The 16,288-nt window shown below is 55.1% G+C and overlaps 1 protein-coding gene across 1 annotated transcript in view; it reads left to right on the top strand.

Moving 5' to 3' along the window:
- CNGB1 (cyclic nucleotide gated channel subunit beta 1) overlaps positions 1-16,288 on the top strand; it is a gene marked incomplete at its 3' end in the record, with an annotated part of 80,250 nt that overhangs the window by 31,651 nt on the left and 32,311 nt on the right. Inside the window, exons 12-17 of the mRNA XM_082861985.1 lie at positions 297-333; positions 5,966-6,125; positions 7,085-7,150; positions 9,433-9,465; positions 13,522-13,615; positions 14,268-14,304. Coding sequence (XP_082718111.1) covers positions 297-333; positions 5,966-6,125; positions 7,085-7,150; positions 9,433-9,465; positions 13,522-13,615; positions 14,268-14,304 — 427 coding nt within the window. The remainder of the gene's footprint in view (positions 1-296; positions 334-5,965; positions 6,126-7,084; positions 7,151-9,432; positions 9,466-13,521; positions 13,616-14,267; positions 14,305-16,288) is intronic.

Here is a 16,288-nt window from a genome sequence, read left to right on the forward strand (position 1 = left end):
AGGATGGGAGAGGTTTTTCATACATAGAGAACAAGAGAGAGGGCATTCCAGGCAGGGGCCCAGCCTGGGCAAAGGAGCTGAGGTGGGACGAGGCAAGTGGTGACCCTGGTGGCGGAGTGACTGGAGGAGCGGGTGACCTCTGAGGCAGGAGGGAAGAAGCAGGACGGGATCTTCTGCAGTGTCCCGGGAGCCGTGAGGAAACCCCGTTGCTCCTGCGTGTGCCGGGAGGGCTGATGGAAGCAGGGAGGCCGGTGAGGAGTCCACTGCAGTTATTTTCTCCTTTTCTCCCCATACAGGAGCCTGACTCCCCTGTGACATGTGATGTGCAGAGCAGTAAGTGACACGTTAGTGGGTCCTCCTGTGTGTCTCCATGGGGATGCTTGGTCTGAGCGTGCATGGGTCGTGGGGCAGGCAGAGCCTCTGGACCTGGAGCTGGGAGAGCCCCATGTTCTGTAGGCCCTACCTCAGGTCAGCCTGGCCAGGTCACCAGAGCCCGACCCAGAGCCAGATGGTGGCTGGAGGCGCCTCCTGGGAGCCGGGGGTGGGGGGATGCACACATGGGCAGGAACCTGGCTTGCCTTCCAGCTTCTATCCAGAAAAAATAATTCTGAGGTCAGGTTGGGTGGGCCCCCCTTTCCTGCTAGGAGCCCCTGGTGAGAACTCCCCACAGCCCCCTGGGCCAGTGGGTTTGGCTAAGCAGAGTCCCTGATTGTGGGGTGAAAGAGGGGAGATGGGCTTTCTCTGGGGGGACTGGACCCCTTGAGCTGGGAGGGCGTCCCCTCCCTTGTGGGGTATGTGTGCTGCCTTTTATCCCAGCTGTGCACCGGGACTGGGGCCCAGACTGAGGCCAGGAGGGGAGGGCTAGGACCCCAAATCTGCTCTTCCTTCATTTCATGGCCTCTGGAAAGGCATGTGGTATATGGGGCATTCATTCATTCATCCATTCACAAATGCTCATGGAGGGCTGCTATGTGCCAGGCCAGTGATGAGCGCTGAGGGTGAGCAGAGCAGAGTTAAGGCCTGGGAGCAGTGGCCCTGTTCCACCCTGGACACAGGCCCTTGGACCGTGGGCCTCGGGTGTCCCAGGGCTGCCAGCCCCAGGCCCGCTGGGCCACTGGTAGCCTTTACGAGCACTCTGACATGGGCGGCCACCACAGGCTGGCCGGCTGTGGAGCTCGGGTGTGGGTGTCATGGGGTTTGTATAATCGTGACAGCGTCGTGAAGGGGAGGCTCAGAGCAGGGCTCGCTCAGTCTCCAGCTCGTGGTCACCCTGGAGGGCCCAGCGTGGGCCGCCTATGGCTGTTGGGGAAGGCAGAGGAGCAGAGACGTGTCCAAGGTCACAAAGCAAGTTGTCATGGAGCAGTGACTAGAGTCCCCTGGGCGAAGCAGCTGCCCAGCCAGGCCAAGGTTAGAGGAGTGGAAAGCCTTCCCTGGAACAGAGCCATCCACGCGCCCCCTCCTACCAGGGGCCGCTGAGAGCGCTGAGGACGGAGCCCCCAGCCCTCTCACCCTCCTCCCTGCTCCTCTGGAAGGAGGCAGGTCTCAGCCAGCTGTAGCAGGGCCTCCCTGCGTGCCTGGAGCGTGCGGGTCATGGTGGGGCCTGGGGCAGCCACGGGGTGGGCTCAGCCCCGGGGTGTGTCAGTTTCCTGGGGGTGCCGTAACAAAGGACCACGCAGGGTGCCTTCAAATAGCAGAAGTGTCTTCTCTCGCGGTTCAGGAGGCCAGGAGCCCAGAGTCCAAGTGTTGGCAGGGTTGTTTCTTTCTGGGGCTCTGAGTGGGAGACCGTGCCAGGCCTCTCTCCTGGCTCTGGTGGCTGCTGGCCACCCGTGGTGCGCTGTGGCATCTAGCTGCCCTCTGATCTCTGCCTTTTCCTCTGCGTCTGCCAGATCTCCCTCTCCTGTCTTCTATAAGGACACCAGTCATTGGATTAGGGCCCAACCTAAATCCAGCATGACCTCATCTTGAGATCTTTAACTAGTGACATCTGCAGAGACCCTATTTCCAAATAAGGTCACACACATAACAGAGGATAGGACTTGGATATACGTTTTTTGGGGGGACACTATTCAACCCACCACAAGGGTGACCCTGAGGGGTGAGGGATGAGTATCCCGCCCCCACTCCGTCCCCCAGTCTCCCCATCCTTTCGCTCATTCATTCCCTCCGCCTGTCCACCCCGCCACCCACCCTTCTCTCTTCTCCTTTGTTTCAGGGGTGGCTGCAGCTGGAGGCCTCTGAAACAAAAGGGAGGGGAGCCTGGGAGAGCGCAGATGGACAAATGGACAGACGGATGGAAGGAAAGAAGGGTTCCCTGAAGAGAAGACCTGCAGGGCAGGGGGATGAGGTGGACATTGACCCCCCTACCCTCCTTGAACCCCCTGCTTCCCGCCCCCAATCCCAGGCAGGGTGAGGGGGATGCACTCCCAGAACTGCCTCTCGGAGACCAAGTTGGCCCCTCTCCACCAGAGCAAGGGGACGGCCAGCCAAGGGCAGCCTGTGGGATTTAGGCTAGACAGCAGGAGGACTTCCCACCAGAGGCTGCGGGAAAGCCCGCGGGCACAGATCAGCATGGTGCCTGGCACACCCAGCGCCCCCGGGACACAGCTTTTCCCCAGAGAGGATCTCCTTAGGCTTGGCTATGTTCTCCGCCTCCAAGAGTCGGGGACTACCAGTGGACAGCGGCACGTGCTTTACTTGGCATTAAAAAGCACACGGCAGCACCTCAAACCTGTGATCGCATGACGTTATTGCTTCAGATAAGGCTAAAGCGAGTACCTAGGTTTGAGAAGTGGGTGGATTCATACGGCCCGTGGTATTGGGGTGGCCGGAAGGAGTTAGCCAGGGGTCCTGAGCCAGTTGCCCTGGGTCCCAGCTGGCTCCACAGATGTCTTCATTTGGGGCAAGGCGTGCTTTTAAAAATTAGAATTAGTTGTCAACATTTAAAAATCAGGTGGCTTTGCATAGAAAAATCTGGCTTCTCTTGAAAACTGGGACGACCGAGCTGTAATGGTCCCGCGCTGTGCTTGTGAGGACGGTCTGAGTGACAGCTGCCACCTGAGGGCAGGTGACACCCTCCGCTTTACCCACGTGCACCATCTCCCTGGCTACATAAGCCTTGGAGTTTGAGACCCCTGAGGTCTCAAACTGGCAGCGAGGGGAGGGCAAGCTGGTAGACGTAATAAAATGAACATATGCCAGGAGGTGAGAGTGTGGGCACTGCAGCTAATCTGGAGCCCAGAGTCCTTGAGGCAGAAGGTAAAACTAGAAGAGTTGGGGCCTGATGTTAGGGGACGAGGCTGTGGGCAATGGGGAGCCATTGAAGGTGGTTGAGCAGGGCAGTGACTTGACCAAGATTACTCCCTGGCTGAGCAAGCATTGGAGGCAGAGAACGCAATGGACACAAGGGTTCTTGAACTTGAGGCCACATCTGGGGGGAGCGATGAAGGATGTCCCATGCCCAGACCTTTCAATTTGAAGAGTGTGGGAGCCTGATAATCTGCATTTTCAAGAAGCACTCACCTCCCCAGATGATTCTGATGATGGGGTAGTGGCAAGGACCGTGCTTTGAGAAATACCAGTTAGTGAGAAGTTAGTGCTTTGGGGGTCAGATGGGAGAAGATGTGGTTCTGGACCGGGGAGAGGCAGAGGGAGTGGGTATCATGACCTAAGCCTGCCAGGGAGGATGGGGGTTTCGAGTCAAGGCCTGGGCTTTGCCAGCAACCCAGGGACCGGGCGGGGGCCTTGGCCTAGAATCCATGCTCCTGGGTTTCCTGCCTGCTGCTCCTAGAAACAGCAGCTCCCTCCCCATAGGGGGCTATTGGTCTGCACTGCCGGGGTCAGAGCCCTATTCAGCTGCCCTGGGGGCCATGCTAGGCTGGCAGAGAGGATGCTGTGCGAGAGCTGGTGTGCCCGTGAGGGGCTCCAGGGGGAAGTTTAAGCCCTGGAGGTAACAGCAGTTTCCATGTGAGTTTGAGCACCTGTGGTGCATCGTAGCCCCATCTGTGACCTGGGTGGACCCTGGAAAAGCCGGGAGAGCTGTGAGTCAGATGCCTGCAGAGAGGGCTGGGAGCTCCACGGGAGGAAGGGCCCTGCCCAGGGATCGGTGTCCCCTGCCTGCCCTTCCTGGCTGGTACCCTCCGGCACCATCCTCTTCTTTGGCTGTAAAATGGGGATAGGCGTGGCACAAAGATGAAAGGAGGAAGTGTTTATAAAATGCCTACTCACTAATTAGTACCTAAAAAGAAAGGGTTAATGCAAGGGAAAGCAAGGATGCAAGTAAGGACAGCCTCCAGCGCCCATTATGGAGTGGCCACCAATGGCAGGGAGGCGCTCCTGGGGCGTGTTTGTCACTTGGGATAGCACCAGGGCAATGAGTCAGGGGACCTGGCACTGCTTCCAGCATCCTGTGTGGCCTTGGACAAGTCACTCATCCTCTCTGGTCGATAAAATGGAGGAGAGTAGTGTTCTTACCCGGCAGCGTTGCCGTGGGAGCTCGTGAGCTCACAGGCCAGGGGATATTCTGTCCCCTGGATGTCACCTGGATGTCACGCAGGAACTTGAACCCTCAGCGGCTGATCAGGATGAAGACACTGCAACATTACTGGGTGGCAACATAGAATGACACATACCTATGACATATATGTCCCACCAATGGATTCAGGGCCACAGTTGGAGGATCCTCCCTGGTCAAACCCCAGGGCTGCTTGTAGGGATGGGGGAGCCAGGACCGTAGTTCAGGAAGCATGTGGGAGGCTCCTCTGGAGGGCAGGCAGTAGCGTCCTCTGTGAGGCCGGATGACATCGGTACCTGCAAGCCAGGAGGCAGGAGTGGGGAGTGAGGTGACTCTTGGAAAGCAGACAGCCTCATGCCTGGCACGTGGGGAGAACCCCATAAAAGAAGGTATTAACCTGCATCTCAGCGTGCTCACCTGTAAAATGGGGAATAAGATATAAAAGAGGGAAAATAAAATGAGGGTAATAGTTATTCCCACTTCAAAAGGTTGATGTGAGGACTGATTGAGTTAGTCCATGTAAATCACTTAGCACAGGGCCTGGCATATAGTAAATGCTCAATAAATGTAGCTGGTGCTGTTATTATTACCATTACTATTATTAATATTATTAGTCTACACCATGAACAATAACTTCCAAAGTCAAAGGATGAGACTTGAGGCTAGCTTCCATTTAAAGTCGCCATTAGTAACTCATGCCTGGCCTGAAGGCCACCAAGACTGCTAGAGCTTTTTGGGAACCCCTGCTACCAGGCAATCTCCACCTTTCTCCTGTCTTGGGGTGGGCTTAAGGCTCCTGATGAGACTCCCCTGCACCCACTTCTGCCAAGGTCACAGCCCCACAGTGTTTTCATTGCCAGGGACCAGGGTACGTGGAGAAACGTTGAAAGTGAGACCACCTCCACGAGAAAGTCAAGTTCAGTTCCCTTGGACGTTGGAGCCTCTAGTCCAGGAGGAAGTCTTCCTAGACTCCCGGAAGGAGGTTCTGAGATGATGGGCATGTAGTACGCTGTCACCAGGGGGCGGCATCTAGAGAACAGGTGGTGGGCAAGCTTTGTCTGCATCCCTCGGGACATCCCAGGCCACTGCACGTGGATGTGGCAGGGTGGACTTCGAGCCTGGGTCTCTTGGCATTACCTGCAATACTGTGGTGGAAGCATAGTTTCTGCTTCTGCACAAACCTCCAAGAAGGAGGCTCCAGTGAGAAACAAGACTAACTGTAACTGAAGCTCTGTCTCAAGGGGAAAAAGAGAGGGAAAACTAATGGAGGGAGACAGGATGAGTGATCGTGGGGGGCTTCAGCCCATCACTTTAGCACTGACCTGGCTGTCAACGGTCCCACTGATAGCGGTGCCCTTTCTGCTGCTTGGCTGAGAGCTGGCGTGTAGCTGGTGATGACCAAGGTGATGCGAGAGGCCCAGGCCCACACTCCCCCTCACCCTGTGTCCCCTGTAGTCAGCATCCTCCCGGGAGAGCAAGAGGAGCCCAGTCTCATCCTAGAAGATGTTGACCCTCACTGGGAGGAGTATGAGTACCAGGAGGTCAGCAGCCCACGGGGCTCAGAGGCAGCTCCAGCTGATGAAGAGGAGAGCGAGGAGGTGGAGCAGATGCCCAGGTGGGAGCCAGAGAAAGCCCTAAAAAACAACAGTGCTTGGAAAGATAACAGGCACACGGTACAGAATCCCAAAGGTATAAAAGGGCGTAGAGCGGGCCCCAAGTCTGCCTCTTCCTCCCTTTCCCTCCCACCAGACACGCATCCCTCTCCCCACGGGCACAGTGGCTGCCAGCATCTTCTGTACCTTTCCAGGGCCCATCTGAGCATATATGAGCATGGATTCCCTTCATTTTTTTGTACAAAAGAGAGCATATCACATGCACTGACCTATCTGCACCTTGCTACATTCATTCAACAGCGTACCTTAAGATCTTTCCACATTTAGTACGTGGAGATCATCCTCATTTTTTTTTTACAACAGCATAGTATTCCATCCTATGGATATGCCGGAATGTATTTAACCTTGATGGCCTTTAGGTTGATTCCAAAATTTTATTATTATAAACAATTCTGCGACAAGCACTCATGTCCTTGCATGTGCGTGTGTGTACCCCCTGCAGGACACATTTCCAGAAGGGAGTTGCAAGGTCCTCGGGGAAGGGAATGTGTAACCATGGTAGTGATGTCTGGGTCACCCTCCACAGAGCTGAACCATCTTAGTTCCCACCTGTGAGCTGGGTGATAGCTGCTCAAGCCAGGAGGCCTCAGGTCCTCAGGCCTATGACCTCCATTGCAAAGATGGGGAAACTGAGGTCCAGGGAGGATCAGAGGCTGACCTAGGGTCAGCACCAGGACAGCTGGGTGCTGGGACCGGCTCCTGATGCAGTGAGGGAGCTCTGTTGCTAGAGAGAAGCCGGGGCTGCTCAGGCAGGGCTCCCCAGGTAAAGTCTTGGGTGGGAAGTTAAGGTCTGGTCTCTGGGGGGCGGGTCACAGTCCATCATACTGAAAATAGGGGTCAGGAGGTGGATTCGGGGTACAGATACAGGCGACCTGACCTCCTGCCTTTGACCTCAACGCAGGGAGCTGCCTCAGATTCAAGAGGAGAAAGAAGACGAGGAGGAGGACGGAGAGGAGGAGGAAGCTGAGTAAGGACCCGTGCCCCTGGCTGACGGATGGCCCGGGGAGGGGCTGCCAGGGCTTCTGGGGTCAGGGTGCTTTCTGCCGCTCACGGAAGCTCCTCCCTTTCTTCCGTGCCCACTTCCGCTGGACACTGACCAGAGAGGCTGAGGCGGTGCTGGGGGACCCCACTGTGCTCATAATGACCTTGAGATTCATAGTACCTAATACTCAGCGACCACCTCCACGCTGCCCACACTCACACGTACAGAGGTAGAATGCACCTCCACGGGGTGGGGATTTTTTTTTTTTTTGCGGTACGTGGGCCTCTCACTGTTGTGGCCTCTCCCGTTGCGGAGCACAGGCTCTGGACGCACAGGCTCAGCGGCCATGGCTCACAGGCCCAGCCGCTCCGTGGCATGTGGGATCCTCCCGGACCGGGACACGAACCCGCATCCCTTGCATCGGCAGGCGGACTCTCAACCACTGCGCCACCTGGGAAGCCCCGGGGTGGGGATTTTTGTCTGTTGCCTTCACTGCCATGTCTCCAGAGCCCAGAACAGTGCCTAGCACAGTAGGCACCAAATCAGTGTTGGTTGAATGCATGGAAGGATGCGCGGACCCATGCAGTGGGCGCCCAGCTCTCCCGTGTGATTAACAAAGCCGAGGCGCAGAGCTGTCTCCGTCCCTCACACCCTCCCCGACAGTCGGTCCCCAATGGCTGCCTTTGATGCCCCTTAAGGCTGCCCTGGATTCTGCTCTATCTTCCATAATGGTTGATTCTGTATCCACATCCATAAAAATTTCAACATCAAAACACACAAAAGAATTCAGTTACAGTAAGAGCTTAAAAATGGAGCTCAGAAACCGCTAAAAGTTACAATCAAGCTTGCCAAGAGACTAGATCTTAATTATTCCCACCACTAAAAAGAAATGATAATTAGGTGATGTGATAGAATGGTCATTATCGCTACAATGGCAACCGTATCATAATATACAAATGTATCAGTCCGCATGTTGTACACCTTATAAAATGTTATATGTCAAATATATTTGAATAATAAGAAAAGAAACCACTAAGAGGGAGGTGATTCTGAGCAACGTGGGCTGGACAGAAGGCAGATGGAGAGGTGGATGCACGTGGAGGTGACGAGCAGATGGCTGGATGCCTGAGTGGAGTTAGGGGATGAGAGGCTGGACCAGAGATGTAAAGATGGGCGTCTGATCTCATAGACGGAATGAAAGTGGGGTTGGAGGAGATGCTCGGGGAGTGAGTGTAGGTGGAGGAGAGGCCAAAATGTCAGATCAGAGGTCAGGGAGATGGGGAGGAACCAGAAAGGACCAAGGAGGGGGAGGCGCCCATGGGGGGTGAGGGAAATGAGAAGGGTGTGAGGCCTGGAGGCCCAGTTGGAAAGTGTCTCAAGGAGGAGGGAGTGAACTGCTGCCTCGCGAGCAGCCCGCATGTCCCAGGAAGAGTGACAGTGTAGCTCGTGGAAGGGGTGGGAGATGATCCTTCGGAGGTGGTGGGGCCAGATCGTGAAGGCCTTGAACTTGATTTCCCGGGAGCAGTGGGGAGCCGTGGAAGGTTTGTGAGCAGGGAAGTGACAGGCTGGCAGCTGCACTGTGCAGAGACCGAGGCAGGAGGAGCAGCGTGGTGGCCGTTGTACCACAGATCAGGCCAGATGATTTAACCTGTCCCCTTGCTCCATCCCCCTTGTATTATTCTCTGCCCTCTGTGGTACCCCCGGCCCATACACTTCCTCCCTGCCCCTTTGGCCATGGCCTGAGGTGAGGTATCATCACAAGTGTTAGGAGCACAAGCTTTTCTTCTCTCAGCAGAGTGACCTGGGCAAGTGGCAGGTGGGCACAGAGCTTCCGCCTCCACATCTCTAAAACGGGGGGAGGGGTTGATAACAGCCCCTCCTGAGTGGTCAGAGGGCTGGCTGTGAGAATGGACGCGGTAGGACCTGGTGTGGGGTAAGTGCTCCATCAAAAGTCACCCATCTTCTCATCCCTACTGAGGGTCACTTTTAGTCCCAGTCAGGAAAGAGTTAAACCATGAGGCCACACAGGATTTGGGGGCTAGAAGCCTGCTTAGTGTCATCTACTTTGAGTCCACGCTTGCCCAGTTCACCTATAATCTTTCTATCCTCAGCAGGAGGCCACACAGCTACTTGATTGCCTCCAGTGACAGGGAGCTCACAACCTCTCAAAGGCCATCCATTCCATCCATATGCACCTCTGAGTTAGGAAATTATTTCTTCTGCCAAAACTATGGCTTCTGTAACCCAGTCCTAATTCTACCCTCCAGGCCTCTCCAGAGCCAGGATCCTCTCATTAACAGGTAACTGCCCCTCCCCTAAATGAAGACCTTAGATGCTGCCTGGCTACATTAGTGCAGTTCTATTTGCCCCCTGCTTTCACCTGCCTCTGTGTAGACTGCAGAGCTCTGAGCTGTTCTGTCACCAAACCTGTATGCCCAACACATGGGTCTGCAAATCCCTTTATATGTCACAGCTCCTGAGCTAAAATACCACTTGAAAGCCAGTGAGCCAACGTGCACACACACAGGCACACACACTAACTACACACGTGTTCTCTGCACAGTACACACAGACACACATCTGCACCGCACATACACACCTGCACACAAACACAGCCACACATGCTGGGTTATGTGCACACTTATGTGTAGGCAGGGCACTTACACGGCCTGATACATGCACAAGCAACACACACGGGCACACGTGTACACACTTGCACTTATCCACACTAGACACAAGTGCATACACACAGTTACCTACAAACACTGCAGGCACACACAGGCTCAGACAGATGTTCACCCAGAGCTTCAAACTCAGGGCACTTTGGGGCCTGGGGGCCCCAGGTAGGGACAAGGGCCCTGTGGTGACAGAGCCAGTGATCCCAGGGCCCAGGCCAGAGGGTGTCAGGCGTGGGACAGGTGGGCTGGGCTGTCACTGGCTGGGGAAGGATGCTTTTGCCAGCTTTGCAGAGGCACAGGGGTTACTGACGACAACGCGCAAGCCCTGGTAACGGGCAGATGGTCGCCTAGCGACCTGGTCTCTGTTGGCAACAGTTCAGCTTTTCATAGCAACGGAAGCCTTTTGGGCCCCACCTGGCCTCCCTGGGGCCATTTCCGCGGAGTTCCCCCGCACATCCCCTCAATCTGATTAGAAGCAGGAAGGATTGGTGGCTCATCTGCCACCCGAGCCACACTGGCTCCAGAGCTGGCCTCACGGGCTCGGGGCCGGGCTCGGGCTCCCCCAATCCTCCACTGGCATGCACCGACCTGGGGCTTGGAATGAATGTCATCACCCCCAGCTGAACTCCTGCACCACGGGCGTCCTTGTCAGCAAAGACAGAGAGACCCAAGTAGGTGGCTGCTTCTCCCTAAGGGCTCCCCTCCTTCCTTCTTTCGGGGCTGGGGAACCGGGTGACGAGTCTGCTGAAGGCAACAGTGAGGACCTTAACTTGGGGGCACAGCCTGTTTTGTGACTTGGGGGAGGACAGTGGGCTGGCCTTTGTGGCTACTCCCCACACCTTTAACTCGGAGAGCCAGGACCTCTGGGATGCCCACCTCAGCCAGTCTGTCTGGTCCTCTACTTGGAAATCTCTGGAACTTGGGAACTTTCCAGAAGTTGATGGCCCGCTGCATCTGGGCTGGTCAAGAGGGGGCCTCAGCAGGCACCAGGCAACCTGCCAACCAGGGGCAACATGATTTGGGGGTACATGGGTCCCCAAACAGCCCCTGGAGGGGCTGACAGGCCCACTGTAAGGCTTGTTATGTGTCTCCGTAGCTGGAGATGTTTGTGCAAAATGTTCTGCAATCTATGTGGGTGGTTCACAGACCTGCAGAAGGCCGCCTCCTCTGGGATTTATAATAATAATGACAAGAACAGTCATAATAACAGCTGTCACCTGATTAGCACTTGTTTTCCGTGCCAGACGTTGTGCTAAGGCTCCTACTGCTAATCCCATTTCACAGATGAGAGAACTGAGGCTCAGAGATAACAGCCCACGCATCCACGGGTGTCCTGCCAGCAAGCACAGAGCTGGGATTCTGTCCCAGGCCAGGCTGGGCTCCTAACCGGACACCTAGTACTACAGGCAAGGAAAGCTGCTTACCAGTGTTTAGAGGCGGAGAATCCAGGTGACACCGGACATGGGGGGGCCTTTTGACTTTTTCATGAGCTTCTCACTGGCCCCTCTGGCCTCATTCAAATAAGCCAGTCTGTGCAGTACAGGCAGGATGAGTCCTACCCATTTGACAGATAAGCAAACGGAGGCTTCCCGGGGACTTGCTTTCCAGGCCGGATTCTAGAATGAGCAAGATGCCAGGAAGCCTCTGACTGGGACTGTGGGGAGTTCATTTCCTGGGCCTTTGCGCTCTGAGAACCGAGGAGGCCCCTGCCTCTGTTCCAGGGAAGGAGAACCCAGTCTGGCCCTCGCAGCACAAGCCCATCCCACCCTTCCAGGAAGGGCTGACTTCTCTGTCAGGTGTGGAAGGCACGGTTCCCGTAATACTTTGAGAGGCCCCCAAGAACATTTTAATTTCTTTCAAAATCAGACCAAAAACTGAACTTCTGGATGGAAGAGAATATTTTAATATATAATATTAACATATTAATCTTCATATGAATGCAGTCACAAAATGGAATTTTAAAAATATATTTATGGAGGAAGGGGCCCGTGAAGGCTGAAGTGCCTGTGGAAGTCATAATATGCCCTTTTCTTTAAGAAAAGCTGTGTCTTCCTGGGCAGGGTAGAGAGTGTGACTGACACTTCAGGCCCCTCACAATGGAAATACATATGCAACGAAGAGAAATAAAGTGAGTTAGGTGCTTGAATCCTCCAAACGCTCGCCTCACTCCTCCACGTCACCTGGGGCTGTGCAGACACTCAGAGGCAGGCAGTGGAGTATTAAAGACTTGGTGCTAGAGTCAGAGACACCCATCTTTTATCCAGGTGCACCTGGTACAGGCTGTGTGACCTTGGACAGGCCATCTGACCTCTCTGAGCCTCCGATTTCTAAGCTCAAATAGGATCCGTCATAGCGGGGCTCTCGGGTTTATTTGGGTGAGGATTTGGTGAGACGCTGTGCGTTCCATGTGCTTGGCCCGGCGCCTGGCACACAGCCCTTGGGAGCTGCTGTGACAATATGATTGCTGGCTGATTCCTGCTCCCAGGCTGCTGGCTCCAAACCGACTGGGCTGTAATTCCATCCCCATCTCCTCACCCACCTCAGGAGGGCTGAGACTTGGCCCTCTGGGTAAAGCATGGGGAATTCAGGTTTTCTGGGCAGCGGATGCCAAAGGGCATCCTCCATGAGCCCCTTGGCAACAGTGGTCCATGGCATGGGGTGAGGCCGTTAGGAAGCAGAATCTAATTCTAACACAGAAATCGCATTAGCCCTTGGTCCCAAGTCATCATTTTAACCCAGAGATTGCACACAGGCACCTCAGGGCCCATTTTAGTCTGGAGACAGGCTCTTTTGGATATTGACATATTAATATAGATTTTAATATAGATAATACAGATGTTAATATAGATCTATTCATTTGGATTAATTATCAGCATCTAGAGATGGGGAGGTCCCCCCTTTAAAATGTGTAGTTCAGGCTCCTCTTGAAAATCAGCAGATCTGGCCACGGGACTCCCATTCCAAGCAGAGTGGGGTTGCTGACTCAGATGGGCACAGGTTCTTCTCTCCTTCCTATAGTCTCACCCCGGCCCCCGTCACTTATGTATGCCTCTGCCTGGGCCAGGGACCGCTGAAACCTTCAGCAGTTGCAGTGTGGCTCTGATCTCATGGCATGGAAAAAACCAGGGTCTGTGTCCAACGTTTGTGTGATGTGGGACAATTTGCTGTGTGATTTTGGCCAGGCCACTTGACCTCTCTGTGCCTCACTTTTCTCATACTCCCTGCTCTGCCTATATCCCCAAGGTTGCCTGGAGACTCTCAGAGGGGAAATGCTGGGCATAGATTTTGAACACTCTACAATGCCCTTTGGTCAGCCCCTAAAGGACAGCTCCTCAAAACCGTCCTCCGTGATTTTCTTTGCACTTGCTGTTCCCCTTTCCTGGACACTATTCCCTACCTATGCCCAGCTCGCAGGCCACCTCCTCTGGGAAGCCCTCCTTCCTAGGCAGAATTGTGCTGTGCCCTTCATAGCTACTTGCTCCAGAGTGTGACTCAGACTGGGAACTTGTTAGCAGGATGTGAGATCTGCCACCTGCCTGTGCTGGGAGCTTCAAGAGGGCGAGGACCTATCCTTAGGCGTCTTTGTGCCCCAGCTCCTGGCACAGAGCCTGGCACTCAGCACAGTTCAGGAAACATTTAACACCCCTAACCCCAGCCCTTCCCTCTGCCCCTTCGCAGTCACAGTGTCCTGCTGGATAGCTGTCTGGTGGCGCAGGGAGGCGAGGACCAGAGTGGAGTAGGTGGAGCTGAGCACCAGAGCGCCTCACACCAGGTATGAACAACACCAGGCTGGCGGCCGGGCTACCTCAGAGGCCTGGACTGGAGTTGGCGGAAGGGGCTGGGCCTTGTCCCCTTTGCTTACAGGGGCGGGGTTTGGCTCATGAGATGCCCACGGGACAGAAGTGAGCAGGGTGGTGCGTGCTGTGAGGCCCTGCTTGTAGCAGGGGTCAGATGGTGTCAGGAAGGGCCCCGGGTGGTACAGCCATGGGTGGGAAGCAGTGGGCTTAGACTCCAGTCCTCACGTGGCTGTGTGACCCTGGGCAAGTCACCTCCCCACTCTGGGCCTCATTGGCCACCTCTGTAAAATGGGGCTAAAAACCCTTCCCTGGAGTGCTGTATACAGTCCTACGCTGTGAAGTGCGGTGCTGGATGGAGAGTGCCATGGTGGCTGCTTCAGTTGCTTTGTCCCCACGCGCAGAGGGCTGCCCGAGAATTTCCCCTCATTATATGTGACAGGTCCAGGTGTTGGGGCCTGGGGCTCCTATGTGCACTGGACGCCCCAGAAGGTGAGTCGGAGGGTATGACCAAACGGGCTAGTCTTGGGGCCCATCCTGAGGGTAGATCCCCCCACAGCGGCTGGGCTGGACTAGGGCTAGGACAGGGCTTGATGGTCACAGCTTCGGTTTCCTCTTTATCTTTTGCAGGAGCTGCAGGAGGAGGCCGTGGCCGCCAGCTCAGGAGGTAGGCGTGTGGTGGGGTTGCATAAGAATGTCCAGGATGCTTTCAGGCTGGGGGCAGCCAGGGTACAGGGGCAAACCCTCCTCCTGTCCCTCTCAACTCGTCCCCCTGCCCCATCCCATCCTCAGGCAAAACCCATTCTGTGCATCTTAGAGCCACTTTGTCAGAGCCTGATGATGTATTTCAAAGGCGCCAGGGGAATTGCACTGAGGCCCCCCCCCTGGACCCCAAGAGGCCTGGGGAAACCATACTCCCAGCCAGCCCCTCCTGCCACCCCCCTCACTGGGAACACAGCTCTCTAGGTTACTGCCCAGCGAGCATTTGGCTCAAATGTAACGTACCTGAGTGAAAATTGGGGCCAGAGCTCGCTAAGGCTGCGTCCTAGACTCTGTGTCTTTTGAGCTTTTCCTTACTGCTAAGATCCCCAGCACAATTTGATTATTTATCACTCCCACCCCTAATCCTGAGAACTTCAGGGATGGTGGGGACAGAGCCTAGGGGAGTGAGGATGTCTGGACACTGAGCCCTGGCCTTGCAAACTTCCACAGGCCTCAAGACACGGGTGGTGCTCTACCTGCCCTTTGAGGCAGAAAGACCATTTTACAGATGAGAAAACTGAGGCTCCATGTGGGCAGCATTTGGCTCAGTGGTCAAGGACACAGACCTGCATTTCACTATTGGCTCCTCCCTCTTCCTCGCTCTGTGACCTGGAGCCAGTTCTGTGACCTCTCTTAACTGCGGCTCCCAAATCAAGAAAGAGGGGGCTATAAGAGCACCTACCTCACTGGGTTGTTGGGCAGAGTGGGGGTGACAATGCATCACTGGAACTGAAAGAAGAGACCATAATGGGGACCACGACAATGATGTTTGTGTCCCAGGCAGCCATTGGTGGAAATGGGACTGGACCCGCGTGTCTTAACCCCAGGTGTCCTGAGCCTGCCCCCCACCTGATCTTTGAAAAAATCCTCTGTTAACTTTAACCCAAATCTGCCGGAAACCTACTCAGTCTGCACCCCACATGGATGAACAAGACCAGGATCACCCAGTTGCAGACTCAGGTTCCGTGGGGCTGGTTCCACCCCCTTCCCCAGGTCATCTGGAAGCAGGTGGCCTGGGAACCACACTTTGAGAAATACTGAAACACAGCCCTTTGTCTGCCACCACTCGAAAGTGTGGCTCTTGAACCAGCAGCTTTGGTGTCCCTGGGAGCTGGTTAGAAATGCAGAATCCCAGGCCCCATCCCAGACCTGCTGAACCAGAATCTGCACTGTTAACGAGATCCCTGGTGATTTCTCTGCGCATTTGTGTTTGAGAGGCAATGGCCTTGAGCCCTTGTTCTCAATCATGACTGCACATTGGAATCATCTGGGAAGATTTAAAAATCTTGGGGCCGGTCCTCACCCCAGACCATTAAATCAGAATCTCTGGGGATGGGCCCACGCATCAGGCATTTCCAGACCTTCCCAGGCGATTCCAATAGGCAGCCCATTTGGGGAAACAGGGACCTAGGAAAAGTTATTGCTTCTGGTTGGAAGTGAAATTAATTGAGCTCCAGGATTTCTTTGGGATGGAAAATCCTACCAGGCTAAGAACGTTTGAGTCTGTGAGCCTAAGCCTGAGGGGTTCTGGGTTCTCTGATTCTAATTTCTTTGAGTCTAAAGTATGAAATGCTACGATGGTTGGTTAGCAGAGAAAGCTCCAGAACTGGGGCGCTCAGGGCTGTCTCTCGGAGCTGTTGGGTGGACGAGCCACATGACTCGTGGTGCTCTTGACACTGAACTCCAGGGACAAGAGTGAGTGATGCTTCAGACTTAGGGTGCAGCTGCTGCGAGTGCAGGTGGGCACCGGGCTGGTCCGTGGTGGCGCTGGTGGGGAAGAGCCCCACCTACCCTGCCTCTCCCAACTCTGTGCTCCTCATTGCAGTCCCCAGGGTCCCGCCTCTGCCTGAGATCCCCTGCCCCCAGCACCATGGCTAAACCAGGCCGGG

The sequence above is a fragment of the Leucopleurus acutus genome (assembly GCF_964270905.1).
Source record: "Leucopleurus acutus genome assembly, chromosome: 20".
Classification (NCBI taxonomy): domain Eukaryota; kingdom Metazoa; phylum Chordata; class Mammalia; order Artiodactyla; family Delphinidae; genus Leucopleurus; species Leucopleurus acutus.